Raw genomic sequence first — 23,448 nt, 5'->3', positions numbered from 1 at the left:
AATGTCACAAACAATAAATTATTCTGAAAATTTCAAAAGCATTTTAAAAAATAGTTTTGACCTATGACTTTAAGTTTCCAATTTCAGTGCTGAAAAGGAATGAAGTTACATTTTTCCCTATGACATTGTTTCCCTTCTGATAATGAACAGTTAATACCAAAAAAAAAAAAAAAAAAAAAAAAAAAAAAAAAAAGCCCCCTTGGGCTACTTGATAAACACACTTTAGGTGGTTCTGGATTACTAATTGGCATCATTTGCCTCAGATGCAACCATTAATATAAAAGGAAGTGAGGGCTTGTCATACCACAGGTGACTCTCATAATCTGGATAACATGTTGAATATGCAACTGATGACAAACTGCCAAATTACAGACAGCAGAAATTCTAAAGCCTGCCTGATAAATTGATATATACATATGATAGAAAGAATATGTGTATATGTTCCCAAATGGCAGAAATCTTATGAAAAACATGAAATGTTTTATAGTGATCAACTTTTCGAGTTGTGACAAGAAAACTCAGTGGAATCACCAAATATCCCAGGATTAAGAAGGAATTTCTCAAAACCTGTACTTGGGACAACCTGACTCCTGGTTTCAGGTGGTCGTGAGAAAACCAGTCAGGAGCTGGAAAGGATTAAGAATGAAAAGCAATCTCCACCTGACTACTCAGGAGATTTGCTTGAATCTAAGAGGAGGAAATTAACTTGGGAGAGAATGGGGCAGCTTAAAAAAAAAAAAAAAATCACATTTCAAATCTAGAGTCCAAGCAGAAATAGTAAGAAAGAAAAAAATTACCTATTGTGAGTTGAAGAAGTGACTCACCAGATGACAATCTACTGGGAATCTCTGGGATTGGACACCTATTTTTTAAATAAGCTTTCTAAGTGGCCCTCATACAAACCAGAAATTGCAATTCCCTCATTTAAATGATACATAGCAACAAGTTAAAGGCAAATGACCTTGGCAGGTCTCTCTGAGAAGTTTTCACAGTACTGCAAAAATAGACAAGTGGGGAAATTATCTTGCTAAATTCAAAAGAACCTGTATCATAGCCATAAGTGCCATCTATTACCTATCACATTAAGTTAATCTCCCTAATTTGAATTTGATTGGTCTTGTGGTTTTATTGGAGTGGAAAGCGTAAGTTTACTTTGGTTTTATGGTTGCACAAGAGCAATAATCACAAGGAGTTTATTTTGTATGCTTCAGTAAACACCAAGGCGCTGAGATTTCTTTCTTTTATTCCTTTAACAGAAGACCATTTACTTTACTTAGTTATGAACAGCCTGCATTAAGGGAAAAACCATAAAAGAGGGATGAGATGGGAAAGGAAGATCTTTGACATTTATTTTGCCACCTTCCTCCAAGTTTGTTTTCACCTCTCTTCAGAGGCATTTATATCCATTTTGCTGTAAGGATCCTTTTCAACTATTTACTATAGGAAGACAAATCATTAAATGCAATTTAAATTTTTTAGGATAAAAATTATGTCCAAGATGTCTTTAAAAATAAATTTAAAAAACGAAACCCTATATTGCCAACAGAAACCAGATTCATTCACATCCAGGGCTGAAGAAAGGAAAAAACAGAAAGAACAGATACCTTCAATTTCTTCCCCTGTATTTCCTAACAATTATGTGCCATCTTTTGTCTTACCTCTCGGTGCCTATCCCGGTCTCGAGACTTCTCTCTCACCCAATCAATTGTATTGAAATCATCATAGGTGCCTACACCAGGGATTGGCTCCTCCAAGAAGTCCATGATCCTATTTGAAGAACCTATTCCTCCACCATTGTACGACTTGTCCTCTGCATTGAACAAGAAACAGACATTAGTACTTCAGACACTGTTAACATTTTTAATACCTTCTTTTTGGATTCCAAAAGGTGAGCCCTTAAACTATTAGATGACTACAGTTGGGGCTGATAAAGAAATACAGTCACCTGGTATGAACATCCATCCCATTCAGAGGTTTCTGTGGTGTAAGCACAAAATGATGAGTGGCTAAAAGCAGTGTCAATGGAAAGCGACAGATGAGAGCGACAGTACAAAGAGAAAAATGATAGGAGTTGATGTGCAATGGAAAGGATTTATGAAACAAAAGACAAGAAGGAGGGTGGAGTAGCTTAGGTATTTCAGTTTATGGAAGGGAGACAAAAGAGTCAAAGGCACTTGCAGTCATATCACATCAAGAACCATTTTGCATTTATAAGGCAGTAATGCAATCCTATAAGGTGGTTTTTGCCTGACTGGGGACTCCAAATAAAGCATATGGGCCTCTTTACAACTTAAGTTGGCTGGAATGTACAAATTTCCCTTCAATAGCTGTAAGAATTGATACCTGACATAATGGGCTTGTAGGAACTCTAAGTATGTCAGCACAGTCTAAGATTTACAAGCAGAGATTTAAAGAACAGTGCATGATTCAGTGATGAAATGGCCCTCCCTGATCATTCAACTGGAAGAAACATATCCACCTGCCCACCCATCATAGTCCCTTATCTACTTTGCTTTGGGTACTTCCATTACAATTACTTATGTGCATGCTTTCTCTTCCTTTCTAGACTAGAAGCTTTTTGCTGGTAGCCCAATATTTCATTCATCATTGCCTACTCCACAGTGTCTAGCACATATCCAAGAATCAGTAAATATCACCTGAACCAAAATTTGTTTGATGAATGGTGGGAATGGGGGAGAAAGTTTTAAACTCACAAGCTATCTCACACAAGGCTTAAACTTGCTGGAAATATTTCTGCAACATTGTTTGATGGAATAAGATTTTGCTATTCAACACAAAATATCAAGAAGTACTGAGGAATCTATGCAAATGCACACTGGGGAAAAGTGCAGAGTAATGCCATCATTTAATTCACCCAGTCAGAGCTCACATTTGCAGCACCAACCTTGGCAGGGACAAGGCTTCCTCCAGACTGTCTGGTAATAAATCCCTCTGCAGAGGAGGCCCAAGTGGGCCTGAGCTGACTCCCTCTCTTTCCATCTGCATCCACATCTTCACTGTAAACTCCAGACAACTTTAGCACTCATATGGGGTAAGTTTGAAGGAACACTCCAAGCTGTACTTACAATTGGTTTACCAACTGTAAGTCTTCTGAATACCTAAGTCAGCACGCCTTTCATAGGCAAGGTGCACATTTGAAAGAAAAAGCTCTGCAGAGTCCAAATCATCTGTAGGGTGGGGGTGGGTGGGGGTGGAGTGGAGAGGGTCAACAAGTTAATCTTAAAACCCCAAACCAAAGTCCTTTCCATATCTTCATTCGTATCTTGCTGTAAAATGGATGGCTGCTGAATCACCAGCCCAGCATTTCCTATCATGTCAGCGTCATATTGATAAAGATGAAAGCTGGTGTGTTTCTTGAGAGCTTAGAGGGAAAAAGCCAGCTAGGAAATGAGGGCAGAAAGAGTAGATAAAGTATGTGTGTGTGGAGGCGGGGGAGGGCAAGCTGTTTCAATTCTCAAGTCCAATGCTGATACGAACACGGGACACCAAACAACCAGAATATTTACTTTTTAAGGCAGGTTAATGCCCCAATTGAATTTACTCTGGTTTAAGAGTTCTCCTTTCAAAAGGGAAAACCAGGATTTTGTGAAACTAATTTTAAAAATCATCTGATACCTATCTAATGTTAAACTATGTATCAAATGAGGCCCCCAGCTTTAAGGATATTAAGGCAAAATGAAGATCTGCAACAGCTTCTAGCAGGAAAGAAAGAATCCTATTACATCACTAGGTAACATGAGCACTGCATCATCCTCCTTTGTAGTCGGGTTTCCTTAGAAACACAATTGTCAGGCCCCTCTCAAAGAGCAGGCAGTGATTAGAATCCTACAACAGACTGCTTGCGATTCTCCAGATCCCCTGCTCCCGGGGGGCATGCTTCAGTCCTTGATTGGGCTCAAGTCTGCTTACCTTCAATCACAGTTTTCTTTTTTTCTGCCTCAAGGAAGAAATAACCTTGGCAGCCCGCATTTGGTCATTTAGGTTGGGGAGCTTTTACAAAAGAAGCCCCAGTCTGAAGTGCTTTAGAAGGGCACTTGCTGCATTCTCTGCCTTTCACGGCAACAAACGCCACCTAAAGAACCACCAGTGTTCCCTGGCGGTCAGAATGTGATGTCACTGTTGGAGTCATGTGACCAGACCTTTGGACCAGCCTGGGAGAAAGGAAGATTTTTAACTGGGCACGGAAGCCTTAAAGATGTAGTCTCATCTAAACAAATGCCATCAAACCGGTGGCAGTCGGGTCGGCTCAGGAAACCTGGGTCCAGACAAGTCTTAATCTTCATTTAGCAGAAAGTCCAAGAAGGCAAAGTAGAAATATCCAAAAGAATTTAGAGTTACAGAGGTCCTAAGTATAAAAGGGAGAAAGGCAAATATAAAAAAGGCTTTTTTAAAAATGCACTGGATAGCAACAACGTAGGTAAAGTCTCACAAACCTAATGCTGCGTGAAAGATACCAGACACAAAAATGCACATAACATTCATTACGATTCTATGCCTCTAAGTTCAAAAACAGGCAAGCCTAACTTATATCATTTCATAACAGAAATGTAAGTGATTACATTTCAAAGAGAAGCAAGGAAATAACAAAAGTAAAGATAGAAGCTACCCAGAGAAGAGAGCTGTCATGTGGGAGGGGCACATGGCAAGGGCTTCTGGAATGCTGGTCATTTTTCTTGATCTGGGACGTAGTTTACCTGTGTGATCATTTTACAATTATTCTTTGAATGGTATACATGTTTTATGCTTCTTTATGTACAAATCATAATTAAAGAAAAATGTAAACAACTGAGCTGCATATAAACTTACTATACAAGGTCAGTTCTTTAAAAGCACCTCTTCACTTAAAAAACCCAGAGTACAGTCAAGAAAATGAGTTGTTTCTGAGTAGCAGTGCTCTACGCAGAAAGCAACAACTCTGATACTCATTAATCCAACCTGGATGAAAGTAGCTATTTCAGCCCGACAATAAATTCACTATGATGTTTCCATGGTTTTAAAGGGTTGTGAAGGCTATTTTAAAGCAGGTCATAATTAATTGTGAAATTTGGCCAGTCCAGTAAAGAATAAAATTGCTATCTCCCAACTCTCTACATTGGGAGGATTCCCTAAGGGAATCTGAAGGACAGCCACTGTTAAACATAAACCCAGTCATAGTGTGCTCTAATAATTGGACCCTGTGCGTAGGGATTTGAAAGGGTATTACTCTCATCAATTCTTAAGGTTCAATACACCCTGAAATGGTAATACAACAAAACCTTATGAAATGTGAGGCACTGCATGGGATCTGTATGCTTTCAGTTCATCATTGTTATATTACCATTTGTGGTCCAACTGTGAGTGTCTTACTCGATTAAACTTTTAGAAAAGTATGTGTACCTCATTCAAAAAGGGTAACATGCCCAACCTCTTAAGCCTCCTTCCAAGTTGTTCTTTAGTAAACACAATTTTACCTGTAATTGCATCTGAAGACCACTACAGAATTCACTTATATTATCTAGTATGATTTATATTATCTATTAGATTATTTCACACATTAGCAGCTATATTATTTAGCAGTCAATTTAGCAAAGATACTATCTTTTTCTGTACATAAAAACGTATAGTTCAAAGGATTGCATAGCTGGTGCCATAACTTTTAATGAAAGTTCATGTGTTTTTCAAATGCTTTATCAACACTTCTAAGGGAGGGGCTTCTTTTTATTCCACGTACAGTTACTTCCTTTGAGAACTAGAGGGCTGGTAGCTATGATGCAGTCCTCACACTAAAACAAGATTTAATTAGAATTTAGATTAAGAAATGAGGCACCAGTATCAGGGTTTGACATGCTTTATTTCTTTTATTCTTTTCTACTCTCCATTCTCTTCTCTGGCAAACTTGTCATCTTTCGAATGTGTTCATTATACAGACTGCCCAGTGTAGGTCAACTAATATTATTGTAAAAATAAGACAAAGAAATTCGTACCAATTTTTAATGCATCCTATGATAAAAACACAATAATAGAATATTTTGAGATAAACAGAATTCTTTCTGCAACACTGATCTGACCAGATAACTTCCCTATTTTTACTATGCCAGTGGCTCCTACAGCAATATTTTGAAAACTTTTAGCCCATGAAGACATCTAAATGGTTATTTGACAGAAGAGTGGACTGTGAATTTAAAAATATTCATCATACTTTTTAGAATAGGAAAAACCATATATTTTTAAATGTATAATAATGATGACAGCCATTACTGCTATTTTAGGTTTCATCAATGAAAAGGTTTAACTTGTTCACACTCTTTCATCAAGGTATCTATAGCTGACTTGATGACAAACAGCTTAAGTCACCGGTCATATTCCACATCTAACTGGTTTCTTTTCTTACCTTTTTGAGACGGAGTTTTGCTCTTGTCACCCAGGCTGGAGTACAGTGGCGTGACAACAGCTCACTGCAACCTCCACCTCCTGGGTTCAAGCAATTCTCCTGCCTCAGCCTCCCAAGTAGCTGGGGTTACGGGCACCTGCCATGCCTGGCTAATTTTTTTGTATTTTTAGCAGAGATAGGGTTTCGCCATGTTGGGCAGGCTGGTCTCAAACTCCTGACCTCAGGTGATCCACCCGCCTCGGCCTTCCCGAAGTGTTGGGATTACAGGCATGAGCCACCAAGCTCGGCCTTTTCTTAGCATTTTTTAGTAGAAATTTAGTAAATTTAGAAGAAAGAAAATAAAATTTTTAAAATTTAGTTGTCAAGAATGGCAGGAGAAATGATCTACCCATTAACTAATGAAGCACAAAGTAACAAAATGCAAAAGGCTTTTCAAAAAACAATGTATTCAGAGTTAAGCTTCTGGTGTGTGTAAATATGCTGCCAAGAAAGGCAGAGTAAAATTAAACGATGAGCCTTCCTGTCAGGTTGAAGTATTTAGGTGAGTCTAGATTCTTCTGCCTCTAAAAGAAAAAAAGGTAATACTTCTCTCAAATTTTGAAGGCGTAGTGAATGTTGTATATTAAAAAACTTAATGCCCTAACAGAAAAACTATTCAAGTTAAAGTACAATTAGACCTCAACTTAAATGGCAGAACAAAAAGCCCCCAAAAGGCTAATGTGCATTGCCTGAGTCCAGGAAAAACATACAGTAAATCAGTCAGAGAAAAAAGTCAACATTGAAACAGCTTTCCCGTAGGGTTACACTCGGGTCCAAAGACTTAACAACAGGTCTTTAGAAACACAGTGCTTGAATGAGGAGGCATATAAATGAATGTATTTAACTCAGTTCCCATCATGGAAACTACTTTCTAATTTTTTTTCTAAAAAATCACATGATGCTTAAAACTAGAAAACCCCTTAAAATACAAGGGAAAAAAAAAAAACATGATTTGAGAATAATGTTTATTTAAATCCCTAACCAATATGCCATTAGAAATTTACCTAGGGGCCTGAACAGTAACTGATTAAGTGAACTAGTTAAACACTAACAAAAACACAAGGGGAAAAAGGATAGGAAGAAATCTCATACACAGACCTTGAAGAACTGCTTTAGTAATATCACAGCTGCATGAGGGCTCACTAATTGGCAACAGCCTAAAGAAATAAATAAGCATTCAAAGAAATGGGGCAGGGCTATTGGTATATATCACAGGACTTGAAAATAGTTCCTTTTAAAAATGTTATTTCAGTTTTACAGGGATATATTATATTTTTGCAAGGCTGGAACCACATGTACAAAAAATTCAACACTATGCCTAACACACATCAGCAGATATTCATCCCGTGGTCATTTAAACTTTACTTGCATTAAACAGCAAATACTAAGAGCCTATTATATGCCACTTCTTACTTCCACACTTGCACTCCGCTTCCCTTCTTGTACTGGTTCATCCATTCCAGATCTCCCAGTAAGTCACATAAACTCTTTCACATCCCATTTCATCTATTTGTCTGATAGTACATTACAGCAGAAGCCCTGATAATTAATCGACATTTGTAGGAAGTTTTCTATCTAGCAACTTGCGCCTTCATTTTGCTTCTTTTTTGTTTTCCCACTTAACTAAATCCAGTGACCAAAAAGCAAATGTTGTTGGAGTAGGCCTCCCATCTAAGTCCTGAATAAACATTATGCTTTAGTATACTCTTAGTTTGAGCCCGGGGACACTTATTCAGGGCAGCTATTCTGTTGGTATGCATCTGTATGCCATACCGGTTTGCTAAATACTGAAATACTTCAGTAGCTACAGAGAAACAACCACTTTTTCCTGAGGACTCTCCTCCCCCACCTCACCCTACCCTAGAAACTCCTGAACTTACCCATGATCCAACAGCTGGAATACCAGGAGGCTCCAGGACACTGCCCCAGTGCTATGTCTGACAGCCAATCTGATTGGGCAGTGCCTGTTGTTGTTTTGAATCTCATCCCTGCACTCATTTCATTTAGTGATCCACTGCTTTGGTTCCTGTTCACAGCAGGTTAAAACTTCAAAGTGTCTAACATGCAGGAAGGACAACAAAGAAGAAACTCTATCTTGACTCTGCTGACAGCTAGACAATAAAACAGATGATGAAGGATGTGGGAAATGGAACTGCAAGGACCCCAACAAATCTATGATATTGAAATGAAGTTTGACAGTTATGAGACAAATACAGAAAGGTTAGGCATGGCAAAAAGGGATAGGGAAAGCTGTAGAGAAAAGCATGAATTGAGATTCTAACAACTCCTTCTGACTCTTTATTCCCATTGGATACAGCTCCATCTTCACTGGGTTGGAGATATTTGCTTGAGGAGTATCTCTTGTAGTCCTCTCATTCTCAGCACCTGCTCAACTCTAGAAGTTCCTGACTCAACCCACTTTCATGACCAATGGAACCAGGGTGCTAATTGCCAGAGTTATCAAAGTAACCAAAACAGAATGAGGACTTTGGCTTGGTATCTGCAGGCTCCTTCTGGACTAAAATGTCACAGAAAGTAATGTAGCAATGAAGTAAAGGGGCTAGATTTGACAAAATTGCTGAGAGGGCTCTCCATAAAAAGCAAACAGCACTCCACTCCCTTACTTGCTCTTCGTTCCTTCCTTCTCAATTGTACACATTAATGGGACTGACAAAAGAATGGGGAATGTGATGGGTAGGGAGACACTGCCCTAAAATGCACATTACATACCACAGTGTTGGGAAATCCTTTGGGTAGATTGATCCTGCCTAATAACATCTAATTATTGTTGTAGAAGCAGCAATTATCCAGTTCTTCTGTCCTAAGTCTACATTGGTTTCTCTCTATTAATTTTCAAAAGGAAACTGGGCACACGAGACTAGCAATTACCCTTTAGCAGGGGAAAAATTTCAAGAGAGAATATACCAATTGTGAGATTCTCCTTGGATTAATAGGAATTGTGTGATGTCATGAACAGAAAAATAAGTTTTAAAAAAGCATATATATATATATATATATATATATATATATATATATATATATAGTGAGAATTACCCTTAAAGACACAGTTGCACCTGTGTACACCAGTGTATCTATGTTATTCATTGCAGCACTGTTTGTAGTAGCAAAAACCCAGAAACAATAAAAGTGTCTGGTAATAGGGAAATAGTGCAAGAAAAGAAGTAGACTGATGCGTACTGAAATAGAAAGCTATTCCAGACATATTACGTGAAAAATCAAGTCACAAAATAAGCAGAATATGTCTTTTTTTTTCATATGTGACTGGATAGAGAAAGAACTGCAAGGATCATACTGAATTCTTTTTGGTGGTTGTCTCTGGAGTGGGACGAACAGAGTAGACTTTCACATTTTAAAAACATGTGTATTGTCTGAATGTTTTATAGTGAGGCATATTTATGTGTTATATAAGTGATTTTGAAAAGAAAAAATAATAGCAATGCAACTGGAAGAGTAGGGACAGGACATTGCAAAGAGCAGGCCTATGTTCTGGGAGGCAGATTACTGGAATATTTGTCGACAAAGTAGGTGATAGCTTCTGGTGAACACCAGGAGGGAAAACCTGGAGAGGAAGATGGCTTATTCAGTTTTTAAATAAAAATAAAAGTTAACAGCAGCAAAGTGTACTCATTGTCCTGCAGTGAGAAGACGTGGATTCCAATCCTAGCTCCATAACTCACTAGTTGTGTCACCTTGGGCAACTGCCTTAATCTCTGTGGGTTTACAAGTTTGCCATCTGTAACATGAGGAGTTATTAGCAAGTATAATGTTAAGGTCCCTTCCAAATTCAGACTCTATCATTTTAGTGATGATTTTTTTGCATGGTCATTCATATATTGAATTGAATGAATGACTTCTGAGAGGCCTTTATCTTTGAGGAATTCCAAAGGATAATTTGATTGCACAGTTGACTGAGAATGCTCTACTGGCAAGATCATAAAATCGTGCTTCCAATCCTTAGAGAAAAGAAAGGTAAGACTCAGCTCATCAGTGAAGTATAGGACAATCTAGTATCTCACTGAGACCCAACATTTCTGACATATGGTTAACTACACAGAGCTTACCCATACAGCTACAGTATCTCTGGATTACTTGGTAATCCAGATTTTAGAAACATGCAGCACATATCCCCTGAAGCATTACAGTAACCCGTTCCTCTACCACGTGTCATAAATTGGAACAAAATGGAGCTGAAAATATATTCCTTCAAGAATAAAAGTGGTTTTATTAAATGAAAATGGGGAACTTCTGGATTCAGCTCCTGCAAGCAAAGAGCTTAGAAGTTATTAGTCTCATCCTTACAACAAGAAAAGGTTGGATAAACTGAAAAAAAAAAAAAAAAATTAATGATCTTTCTTGGACCCCCTGGAGAACTGAGGTTGCAGAGGAAACTGCTACCACAAAATCTGAAGAGACAAGTTTATTCAAAGAAACACAGCTAAGATCTGCTTACCTGGTGTAGAAATGGCTGGAGCTGGTAGAAACACAAATGGTAACTTGAACAAGTTGCTGAAGGCTGAATGTGGACTAGCACGAGTACAAGAAACTCCTCGGGACCACGGTGTTAGGTGAGCTCCCACACCAAAGCTCTACCTCCAGGAACCCCACCAAATTCTCACAGCGAAGATCTAAGAAAGAAGCCCTCCTAGCTCGGATAAGGGGAGGGAAAGAGAAATCATTGCGAAATTTGCCCAGAGATTTCTCCATAACAACAAAGGCCTCAGGGGAAAATACTTTGCCTGAGCCTTATCCCAGTTGGGAGAAGGGCATTCCTCCCACTCCAACCCCCTCTAGCCTTCTTATCTCACCTAAAGCAGGGGAACAAACTCAATAGGGTGCAGGGCTTCAAGTAAACACATTGGGAATGCTGCAGTCAAAGAAGAGAGTGGAGGGCAGGGAGGACAAAAAGCTATACTACTGGAGAAAAATGTGAATGTCATAGCCACAAAACACAGTTCCATGAAACAGTGATATTTAATCAGAGGACTATAAAATTACCACCTCCCCCATACTTTACCACCACCCTAACAGGGCTACAGTATAATAATAGGGGATCACAGCTGAAAAGCAGTAAGACACAGCTCTCTAGAGGAGTTGTCCTCGGAAACTCACAATCAAGAGGAAAGACAACAACAAGGACACTAGAGGAATTTGAACCCTCTGGCACCTAGTTACACCAAACATGAAATACAGCCCAAGTCCTAGCCAGTTTGCCGTAAATCCTAACACAATGGAATTGAACTGTTAATAGAAGCCAATAACAGAAAAATAGCTGGAAAATCCTCAAATACCTGAAAATTAAACAACACATTTCCAAATAACCCATGGGTCAAAAAAGTCTCAAGATAAATTTTAAAATATTTTGAAATAAATGAAAATATAATATATGTGGGATGTAACATTGAGGGATGCAGCAAAAGCAATGCTTAGAGGGAAATTTATAGTATTAAATGTATATATTAGAAAAGAAGATCTAAAAATCAATAACCTAAGCATCCATCTTAGGGAACACTAAGAGGAAAAGAGAACAATGTAAGCCTAAAGCAAACTGAACTTTTCTTTACAAAAAGAAATTTAGAACAGAAATCAATGAAATTGAAAAAATAGAGAAAAATCAACAAAAGCAAGTTACTTGAAAGGATCAACAAAACTGACAGACTGCTATCCAAGCTAACCAAGAAAAAAAAGAGAGGAGACATAAATTACCAATATCAGAAATGAAGGAGAAGTCATGACTCCTGATCCCTCAGACATTAGAAGGATAATAAAGAAATACTATGAACACAAATTTTCTAACTTAGGTGAAATGGACCAACTACTTGAAAGACACAAACAACCAAAACTTACACAGGAGAAACAGAAAATCTGAACTACCCCATATCTATTATTATTATTTTTTATACAGTTTGTATATTTTTTATAACAGTACAAATAGAGAGTGTATTTTTTTTTCACTGATTAACTGAACATAATTTATCAACTTCTTCATCCAACAGTAGAATATACAGTCTTCTCAAGTTTATACATATTTTCTAAGATAGATCACATCCTGGGCCACAAAACACATTTTTTAAAAAATTAAAAGATTAGAAATCATACAAATCATGGTCTCTTACCAAACTGGAATTAAACTAGAAATAAATAACAAAGAAAGCACCAGGCCCACATGGTTTCACCGGTAAGTTCTACCAAACATTTAAGGATCAAACGATACCAATTTTTCCCAATCTCTTCCAGAAAATAGTAGCAGAGAGAACACTTCCTAAGGTACTCTATGAGACAAACATTAAACTATATAAAAACCAAATAGAGGCATTACAAGAAAGGAAGTATAGCTTAATATCTTTCGTGAACACAGATGTAAAAATCCTTTAAATATATTAGAAAATTGAGTTCAGTGTTGTATAATACTAATTATTTCCAACCAAGTGGAATACCAACCAAGTGGAATTTAGTCCAGGTATGCAAAGCTGGAGCAGTATTTCAAAAATCAGTGTAATCCACCTTAACAATAGGCTAAAAAGAAAAGTCATATGATCATATCAATTGACAACAAAAAGGCATTTGACATAATTCAATATCCATTCATGATTAAAACTCTCAGCAAGGCCAGGCACAGTGGCTCACGCTTGTAATCCCAGCACTTTGGGAGGCCAAGGCGGGCGGATCATGAGGTCAAGAGCACAAGACCAGACTGGCCAACATGGTGAAACCCTGTCTCTACTGAAAAATACAAAAATTAGCTGGGCATGGTGGCTTGTGCCTGTAATCCCAGCTGCTTGGGAGGCTGAGGTAGGAGAAGTGCTTGAACTGGGACCCGGGAGGCGGAGATTGCAGTGAGCCAAGATCACGCCACTGCACTCCAGCCTGGGCTACAGAGCAAGACAAGACTCCATCTCAAAAACAAAACAAAACAACCTCTCAGTAAAGTAGGAATAATTTCTTCAACTTAATAAAGAACATCTACGAAAAAAGCCCTACAGCTAATACCACACTTAATAGTGAGAAACTAGACTCTTTTCCCCTAAGAGCAAGAACAAGTCTCTCTATTCTTTTCTCTTGGTCTATGCATAATAGACCAACAGATTAATAGGATGTCTTCTCTTACCACTCATCTATTAAATATCTTAGCTAGTGAAATGAGACAACAAAAGGAATTAAAAAGTATATAGGTCAGAAAGAAAGAAAGAAAACTGTCTTCATTCACAGGTGACATAACTGTCTATGTAGAAAATCCCAAAGAATCCTAAAGAAATCCTGAAGGGGAAAAAAAACCCAACCTCCTGGAACTAAACAATATAGTAAGACTGTAGGATATAAAGTCAATATACAAAAGTCAATTGCTTTCCTTATACCAGTAATGAACTAGAACTGCAAATTTTAAAAAGCAATTACTATTTACAAAAGCCACCACCCCAACTCCAAATTAAATACTTAAAGGTCTAAATCTATGAAAATACATACAAGATCTATATGCAGAAAACTACAAAACACTGATTAAAAGAAATTAAAGATCTGAATAAATACCCTATTTTCATGGGATGTAAAACTCAGTACTATTGAGATGTCAATTCTTCCCAACTTGATATGTAGATTCAACACAATCCCAATCAAAACCCAGGTAAGTCATTTTTCAACTACAATAAACTGATTCTAAAGCTTCTACGGAAAAGGAAAACATCTAGAATATCCAATACAGTACTGAAGCTGAACAATTGGTAGCTGAATACTACCTCATTTCAAGATTTACCATAAAGTCATAGTAATGAGGACAGTATGATACTGTCAAAAGAAAAGATGCATAGACCAAGAGATCAGAATAGAGCCCCAAAATAGACCCACACAAATATAGTCAACTAATCTTTAAAGAAGGCACAAAGGCAATTCAGTGGAGAAAGGACAGTGTTTTTAACAACCAGTGCTGCAATGACTAGGCATAAGTATGTAACAAAGAGAATCTAAACAAAGACTTTTCTCCTTTTATAAAAATAAACATAAAATGCACCATTGACCTAAATGTAAAATGCAAAACTATAAAACTTCTGGAAGATAACATAGGAGAAAATCTACATGATTTTGAATTCAGCGATAACTTTTTAGATATAACACAAATAGCATAATCCAGGAAAGAAAAAAAAATATTACTCTTCATTAAAATTAAAAATTCCTGCTTTGCAAAAGCTACCGTAAAGAGAATAAAAAGACAAGCCACAGACTAGGATAAGACATTTACAAAATATATATCTGATAAAGGACTGGTATCCAAAATGCAAAGAACTCAAACTCAACAACAACAACAACAAAATCCCAATTTAAAAATAGGCAAAAAACCTGAACCTCACCAAAGAAAGATGTACATATGGCAAATACCATGTAAAAAGATGCTCAACTTCATTTGTCATTAGAGAAATGTAAATTAAAACAATGAGATACCACTACATACCTATTAGAATGGCTAAAATCCAAAACACTGACAATACCAAGGATGCAGACTAACAAGAACTCTCATTCATAGCTGGTAGGAATGCAAAATGGTATAGCCACTTTGGCAGAGTTTGGTACTTTAAAAAAAAAACAAAACAAAACATAGTCTTACCATATGACCCAACAATCACACCCCTAAATACTTACTTGATTTGAAAATTTATATCCATATAAAAACCTGTACACAGATATTTGTAACAACTTCATTCATAATTGCCCCCAACAGGAAGTAACCAAGATGTCCTTCAGTAGGTGAATGGATAAACAAATAGTAGTATATACAGACAATGGAATACCATTTAGCAATAAGAAGGAATAACAATAAATCCACACAAAGACATGGATGCATCTTAAATGCATATTGGTAAGTGAAAGAAGCTAATCTGAAAAGGTTATATTCTGTATGATTTCTTTTATGTGTTATTATGGGAAAAGCAAATTTATGGAGACAATAAACAGGTCAGTGGTTTCCAGGGCTCAGAGAAAAAGGGATTGAACAGGTAATGCACAGGGGATTTGTTAAGGCAATGAAACTATTCCACATGATACTGTAATAGTGGATACATTATACATTGATCAAAACTTATAGAACTTCACAGCACAAAGAATGAACCTTAATGTATGCAAATTTTAAAAAATCATTTAGGAGACTGAAGATCCCAGGATAGAATGCAGCATGTGAAAAAAGAATCTAACTATATCTTATGAAACAGCCTCACTGAAAGGGATAAGGGGGGAAAGCACTGACCCACAAAACTGTGGAAATGAATAAAATTTGTAACACTAAAGCAAAAGAAATGATGCATAAACACTAGTCTTAATAACATTGTCTCTTATGGAGGGTAAGGGTTAACAATTCTGAAACCACTATACATGTACAGTAATGCTTAATGATGGGGATATATTCTGAGAAATGTGTTGTTAGGTAATTTTATCATCGTGCAAACATCATAGAGCATACTTACATAAACCTAGATGGTCTAGCCTACTACACATCTAGACTGTATGGTGTAGCCTATTGCTCCTAGGCTAGAAACCCATATAGCATGTTACTATACTGAATACTGTAGTCAACTGTAACATAATGATAAGTATGTGTCTAAACATAGAAAAAGTACAGTTAAAATTTGGTACGATTTATTCTACAAATTATTAAAATTTGGTATCATATATGTAGTCTGTAGTTGACCAAAATGTCATTACGCAGCATGTGACTGTATACCAGAAGTGAACAGTTAAGTAACAGATGGTGAGTGGTAGGAACCAGGTTTCTCACTGTAGAGTAGGAGGTTACAGACAAGCAAAGGGAGGAGGTTAGAGTGATCCACGTGGTCATAGATTAGAATCAGAGACATCCATATGATCTCATATTTAGCTTACTGTAGATGTAGGTGGTTACATACAGATATATTCATAGATATGTGTGGATGTGTGTGTGTGTATATATATATATATATATATATATATATATATATATATATATATGTGTCAGTATACACGTATTTCCTTACTGCATTGGCTAACAGGGCCTAACTAGGAGCAACAAATGCCTCAGTAGAAAGGAGCATACCTAGTGCCAATATCACGGTTTCTAATACCATTCTCCAATAAAAGGAACCAGGGTTCCTTGGAGAAATAGCTGATTCTAGCACTGAGGCAGGAAATATATAATATGAGCCTCGAGCATATTGTAGTGCTAAAAAAGTAAGGACATGCTCAAAAAAGACTCCACAATGATAGGAGTTTGTCAAAGGGAAATGGAGCTCCCAACAGCCAAAGCTGGAAAAATTTGAGCAACAAAATGAAGTAGTGATGGATTATAACTCAAAGTACAAAATAAATAAGCCATACTGATATAAATGATTTAATAAATAGGAGAGAAAAGACAAATCTCCCATGCAGAATTCCAAATAATTTCTGTAGATATTTCACTCAAATGGAGGTGAAACATAATTTCCTAGTCCTACATGCGATCTAAACAAGGGGGTCCCCAACCCCTGGGCCCTGGACTGATACCAGTCTGTGGCCTGTTAGGAACCAGTCCACACAGCAGGAGGTGAGCGGAGGGCAAGCAAGCATTACTGCCTGAGCTCCACCTCCTGTCAAATCAGTGGCAGCATTAGATTCTCAGAGGAGCATGAACCCTATTTGTGAAATGCGCATGCGAGGGATTTAGGTTGCACACTCCTTTTGAGAACTAATGCCTGATGATCTGAGGTGGAACAGTTTTATCTCAAAACCATCCTCACCTCCCAACCGCTGATTTCATTGAAGATGAAATTGTCTTCCATGAAACTGGTCCCTGTCCCTGGTGCCAAAAATGTTGGGGACTGCTGGTCTACAAAGTGACTTCTTTCTGAAGAGTCCAGTATGGAAAGGGAAAAAAATAGCTTTACAGTGGATAAACCTGGAAAACGTTACACCTCAGCCAGGTAATCGAGGTCAACATCAACAGTGATTAAGTCATACTGATGGTACATACTCTTTAAGACATAATGAGAAAGACATTTCAACTCTGTGGTCTTCCTCTCCAAAATTCCAGTGTAATCATGAGAAAAACATTAGATAAATCCCAATTGAGAGACATTCTATGAAATACCTGACCAGTACCCTTCAAAACTGTTAAGGTCATCAAAAACAAGGAAAGTCTGAGAAACTGTCACAGTCAAGAGGAGACCTCAGGCTCCTTAGAGACATGACGAATATGTAATATAGTACCTTGGATATGACATTTAGGTAAAAACTAAGTAAATCTGAAGAAATTATGTACTTTAGCTAATAAAAAACACAAAAGTAAGTGGAGGAAAGATTAGAGGATATCAATTCTAAAATTTGGCCGTTTTCCTAATTAAGTAACCTAAATGAACCCTTTAAAGGCTGTCGACATCATCATAGATCTCATTTTAAAGATTCAGCATATTAAACTGATGTGGTTTATAGCCCCACAGAGCTTTCCATATGGGCCACTTTTTTTTTTTTTTTTTAAGTTCAAAAAGCAGCAATAATGACTGCCATTCTTCAGGGAAGTTCAAGTGTTATTAGAATGATTAATTTCAAAATACCTTTTCTTTTCCTCCCCACAAAATCCACACAGTTGCTCTAGTCAGATAGCTTTGGGGAAGCCTAACTAAGCTGATGATAGTAAATTTCTCCATGAGCTGAAACCCAAGACATTTTACATTGTTTTCAGCTTCTCTCTGGAGGAAAAGTATGACATTTTTTTACAGTGTGGCAAAACAAATAGAAATGTTTTGCAATTTACTTCGTAAATTTCAAATACCCTCAGGTTTCTTATTCTATCACATTTGAATATTAAGATTTTTTTTCTCTGGGATTTTGGTAGGTTATGTTGAAACTCATCAGATGGTATGGGGGAACACAGCCTACCCAATTTGATGCTTTGGCTTTGAAGTCATCCCTGACTCTTTTCTATTTTATTTCCCATATATAATTGATCTTACCGATTTCCCCTCTGAAATTTGTCCATAACTTATTTCTTCCTCTACATTCTTGCTGTCTTCATTCAGGCCTTGTGATCTTTTACCTAGACTCTAAAAAAACAAGTTTCACTCACTAGTCTTTCCGTCTCCAACCTACACTTTCCCTCAAGCCACCTTCCACACTGCCAAAAATTCTCTAAAACTCCAATCATTCCTGAATGATCATATCATTCCTCTGCTTTTAAGTCATTTGATAGTGCTTTGGTTACAAATGAGGTCGAAAAGTGTATACAATCTGGACCTCACCTAGATTTCTAACTAGATCTCCTCCTACCCTAGCCCCTGCAGTCTTCCTTCTTGCTCCAACTGCCACCACCCTTCCCAGCCCAGGAGCCTTAGACCTCAGATACACATACTCTGCTTCTTGAATATAAAAGGCTCTCTGACACTGCTGTACCTTCCCCTGTGTTGCTCTCTCTGCCAGGAATGTCTCCTCATTCAACAGTTAGGGAGTAGCAAGGCACACTAGGTAGAAAGACAAGGAGGTGAGGGAAAAAAGGGAATGAAAGAGCATTACTAAAACAGCACAGTGCTAGGCTCATATCTGGGTGTTCCATAAATATCAAATGAATAAATGAATGAATGAATGCACTGCTGACCATAAGGTAAAGGCTGCAGAGGCAGGCAAATGAGAACAGATGGACTATGAGAACAGCTCTCCATGTTTTTCTGTTACTCAAACTCTTTTTCTACTCCCTCCACCTTCTTTCAGGTCTCCATGTTTATGTTTCTTCTAATTTACAGACTACTATAACACTACCTCAGATGCATTTAACCATGCCATGCATAATTTATTCATTAATTCCTCATAAATCAAGCCCTCTAGCCATCTGGAAAACAAGAACCACTTTTACTGCCTTTCAAGCCCCTTCTCACTAATCTTTTTAGTACGTGCTATTGTGCCTGGTACAAAATGTAGTATTTTATGCAGTTTCACCACTGAGTATCAAGGACATTGTGACCTTTTTGTTGTTGTCTTTATTAAGAAATTCCAAGTGAAAACATTAAATAAAGTAAGAGCAATTAGAAAGCAAAGCAAGAAAGTTATATGACTGCAGAGTGGGCTGTAAGTGGGCTGACTTTCATGTGTGGCTCATGAAAAGCAGCCTCATTATTTTATGGTTAGATCTTGTAAACTAGAAGCAGTAAGTCTCCTGTAAAGGCTAATGAAAAGTGATGAAGGACTATTCATGTGAAAATACATTAGAAAATCATAGGTCATGTCAAAATCTCATTCTGCTTCAGTTTTCTAGTCTATGAAATGGGAATAATACATAGTAACCTGTTCCAATCATCTACTGAGAGCAACATGAACACACAAAAAATATTTTGCAGTTATAGATGATGGATGATACCATTTTCTATTAGAAGCAACAATGATAACTAACTACTCTGGTTCAACCAGAGGCTTTAAGCAGAGGTAGCTAATGTAAGCTTATGGATCTCCTTAACTGACCACTTCACTCAAGTCAGCGATTGGTGTAACTGACTCAATATGGTTATAACTACTCATAAGTGGAAGCAATATACTAACAGTTCTCTTTTGTAGAAGTAGGTAGATGACCACTAAATACAACACCATGAGTACCTTTCCTTTATGAACTTTAAATTCAGGGGCCTTCTCCTACTGTCGCTTTCCTGACATATCTTTCTTCCCAAGGCAAATTCCTTGTTTTTCTTGTTAACCTGTGGCTTTTATATTGGTATGTTCATTCCAAATTAGTCACCTCCTCAGAGAAACCTTCCCTGACCTTCCTAACTAAAGTGTTATTCCTCAATTATCATCCATTGTCATTCTGTATATTTTCATCCTGGTACTTATCACGATGAGTAATTAACTAAGTAACTATTTACTCATTTACTGTCCTCCCCAACTAGATCTACATTCCGGGTCAATATTTGTCTTAATCCCACCACTGTATCCCCCATGCTTACAATAGTGCCTGGTTCACGGCAGCTGCTCTAAAACTATTTGATGAATGAATTGATGAAGGAGTTTCATTCTCACAGTGACAATAAAGTTAATTCAAACTTATTAGCACATTCAAGGCCCCAACGAAGCTATGTGGCTTTTTATACCTCCATATATTATACCTGTTGATATCTCTGTAGAAGCATGCTTTCTGCCTAAAGTGTTTTTGCTACCAATTAACTAATCTTTCAAGATCTTGCTCCAAAACACCTTTTCTATGAAATCTCCAGTCCTTCACAGACACATACAAACACACACACACACACACACACACACACATACACAAATGCTTATTCTGCTAAATTCCTTTTTTTTTTTTTTTTTTTTGAGATGGAGTCTCACTGTTTTGCCAGTCTGGAGAGCAGTGGCATGATCTTGGCCCACTGCAACCTCCACCTCCCAGGTTCAAGTGATTCTTCTGCCTCAGCCTCCCGAGTAGCTGGGACTACAGGTGTGCACTACCACGCCCAGCTAATTTCTGTATTTTTAGTAGCAACAGGGTTTCACTATGTTGGCCAGGATGGTTTCAATCTCTTGATCTGCCCGCCTTGGCCTCCCAAAGTGCTGAGATTACAGGCATGAGCCACTGCACCTGCCGGCTATTCTGCTAAATTCCTATAAAAGCTGTAGCACTTATGATACAGGGTTGTAGCAATAATAATAATAAATGATACTGAACATGTTATTGAGCACTTAACTCTATGCCAGGTGTAGTTATGTGCGCTATATATGCATTATCTCATTTAATCCTGAAAACAACTCTAAGGAATAGGTACTATCATATGTATTTATGTGGCTATTTAGCTAACTATAATCAACTTCATGAAGGCAGGGATGGCATCTTCAAGCCTTGCTAATTTCCAGAGCTCAGCAAGGTATCTACAATGTCATATGTACTTAATATGAATTTGCTAAATAATGAATTTGACAGCAGTTTCTTGTTCTCTGTCTAATTTGAGAATGGCAATCCCAGTTAAAGAACCAGACAGTAGTTTTAAAGTAATTATACAAATTAATCTTAAAGTGATACTGTCCTTTTTAAGTAAATAAGGAATTCGGAAGTCATAAAGGAAAGGGGCAATATACCTGGCTAAATAAACATTTTAAATATCTGTAAATTTAAAAAAACAAAGTTAAAAAAGACAAACTAGAAGTGGATAAAATACATTAAACCTACATCAGACAAAAGAGTAATAATAGTATATGAAAGACTCTAATAAAGAAATAAGAAGAAATAATCAGCCCGTTAGAAAAATAGGAACATTACATGAACAGGAAACTTCCAGAGAAAGAAACTGAAATGGTGTGTAAACATATAAAAGTATGCCCAACCTCATTAATTAAAAAATGAAAATTGAAATAATGAGAATTATTTATCCTATCATATTGTAAAGATGAAAAAAGAATGATAATGTCAGCACTGGTAAGGTTGTGAGGAAATAAGCACTCTCATACACTCATGTGACAAAAATGCTCTCAAATGCTTACAAGAGATAGATACAAGGTTGCTTGTTGCTGCATCGTTTGTAATAGCAAAAGATCAGAAACAACTGAAACGTGCATCAATAGAAGCTTGGTTAAATAAACCATGGCACAAACATACCATGAAATTGTATGCAGCCATTGAAAAGAATATGTAGCTAGGTAACAGATAACCAAGGAGGGGGATTTTAATTTTACAAATGTATTCCGGTTAATAAAAAATCAAATTATAGAAGGAGGAAAGGATTTCAACATACACTTCATCAAACATATATAAGGTGGGCAAATATGCACATGAAATACTATTTCACATCATTGGCCATTAAGGAAATTAAATTGAGACCATGTTGAAATAATGCTACATACCTATTATAATAGGATGGCCAAAATACCAAGGGCTGTTAAGGATGCAGAGCAAGTGGAACTCTCATACATAGCTAGTTCAGATGCAAAATGATAGCGGCACTCTGGAAAATGGTTTGTGAGTTTCTTATAAGTTAAACATATTTACCATACGATTCAGTGATCCTACTCCTGGGTATACTACTCAGCAAGAAAAGGAAATGAAAAACTTAGATAAATCTCCAAGGCATTCATCTGAGTGAAAGCAGTCAGTCTCAAGAAGTGACATACTATGTGACTCTATGTATATGACATCATCGAAAAGAAAAAAACTATAGAAACAGAGAAAAAGATCACTGGTACCAGGGGTTAAAGAGGAAGGTGGGGTGACTGCAAAGGAGTAGCAAGAGGGAATTCTTTAGGGAGTTGAACTGTTCTGTATCCTGTCAGTGGAAATTACAAGAATCTAGCCATGTGTTAAAAGCTCACAGGGCTGTGTGCCAGAAAATGAATAAATTTTACTGTACATAAATTTTTTAAAAATTAAGGTAAATTATCATCACCAGTAATTATACCTTCTACTTCTCGGTCTAAGGGAGGAACATCATCTCTCATGGAGAAATCCATAGCAGTCCCTGGAATGTCCATCAAGTCTTCATCACTGGAGCTGTTCTGGAAGCTACTAAAACTCCCCTGCTGAAAGCCTCTGTTATCCATGGCTCCTGTGCAGAAAGAAAAATAGGAGGCTTATAACAATGATCTTCAAGTCCCTTTGAACCATTTTGAAGTATACAATTCGTAGTACTGAGTATACTTACAATGTGCAACTATCACCACTATCCATTTCCAGAACTCTTTCAACATCCCAAACAGAAACTCTGTACCCAGCAAACAGTAACTCCCCACTCCCCAGGCCCTGGTAACCTTTATTATACTTTTTGTCTCTAGAGATTTGCTGATTCTGGATATTTCATATAAATGAAATCACACAATATGTGACACTTTCTGTCTGGTTTCTTTCACTTAGCATAGTATTTTCAACATCCGTCCATGTTACAGCATGTATCAGCACTTATAGCTAAATATTATTTCATTGTATGGATGGACCACATTTTGTTTATCTATTCATCAGTTGATAGATATCTGGGTAATTTTCACCTTTTGGGTTGGCATTCAGTCTTATGTCTTCTTTCATGCTCTTACATGAATATATTCATGTA

The 23,448-nt window shown here is 37.2% G+C and overlaps 1 protein-coding gene across 3 annotated transcripts in view; it reads right to left on the bottom strand.

Moving 5' to 3' along the window:
- The window catches only part of CLCN5 (chloride voltage-gated channel 5), a 158,246-nt gene that overhangs the window by 27,374 nt on the left and 107,424 nt on the right, over positions 1-23,448 (bottom strand). For 2 of the 3 annotated variants that reach the window (XM_003939583.4, XM_074391913.1), the window contains exons 4-5: positions 22,804-22,950; positions 1,659-1,810 (exon numbers count right to left, since the gene is read on the bottom strand). In XM_003939583.4, the coding sequence (XP_003939632.1) occupies positions 1,659-1,810; positions 22,804-22,950 (299 nt within the window). The other variant, XM_074391914.1, reaches the window with a different exon arrangement.

Source organism: Saimiri boliviensis, chromosome X (assembly GCF_048565385.1).
Source record: "Saimiri boliviensis isolate mSaiBol1 chromosome X, mSaiBol1.pri, whole genome shotgun sequence".
Taxonomy (NCBI): domain Eukaryota; kingdom Metazoa; phylum Chordata; class Mammalia; order Primates; family Cebidae; genus Saimiri; species Saimiri boliviensis.
The sequence above is the reverse complement of the archived record's forward strand: the minus strand, read 5'-3'. Positions and strand labels throughout refer to the sequence as shown.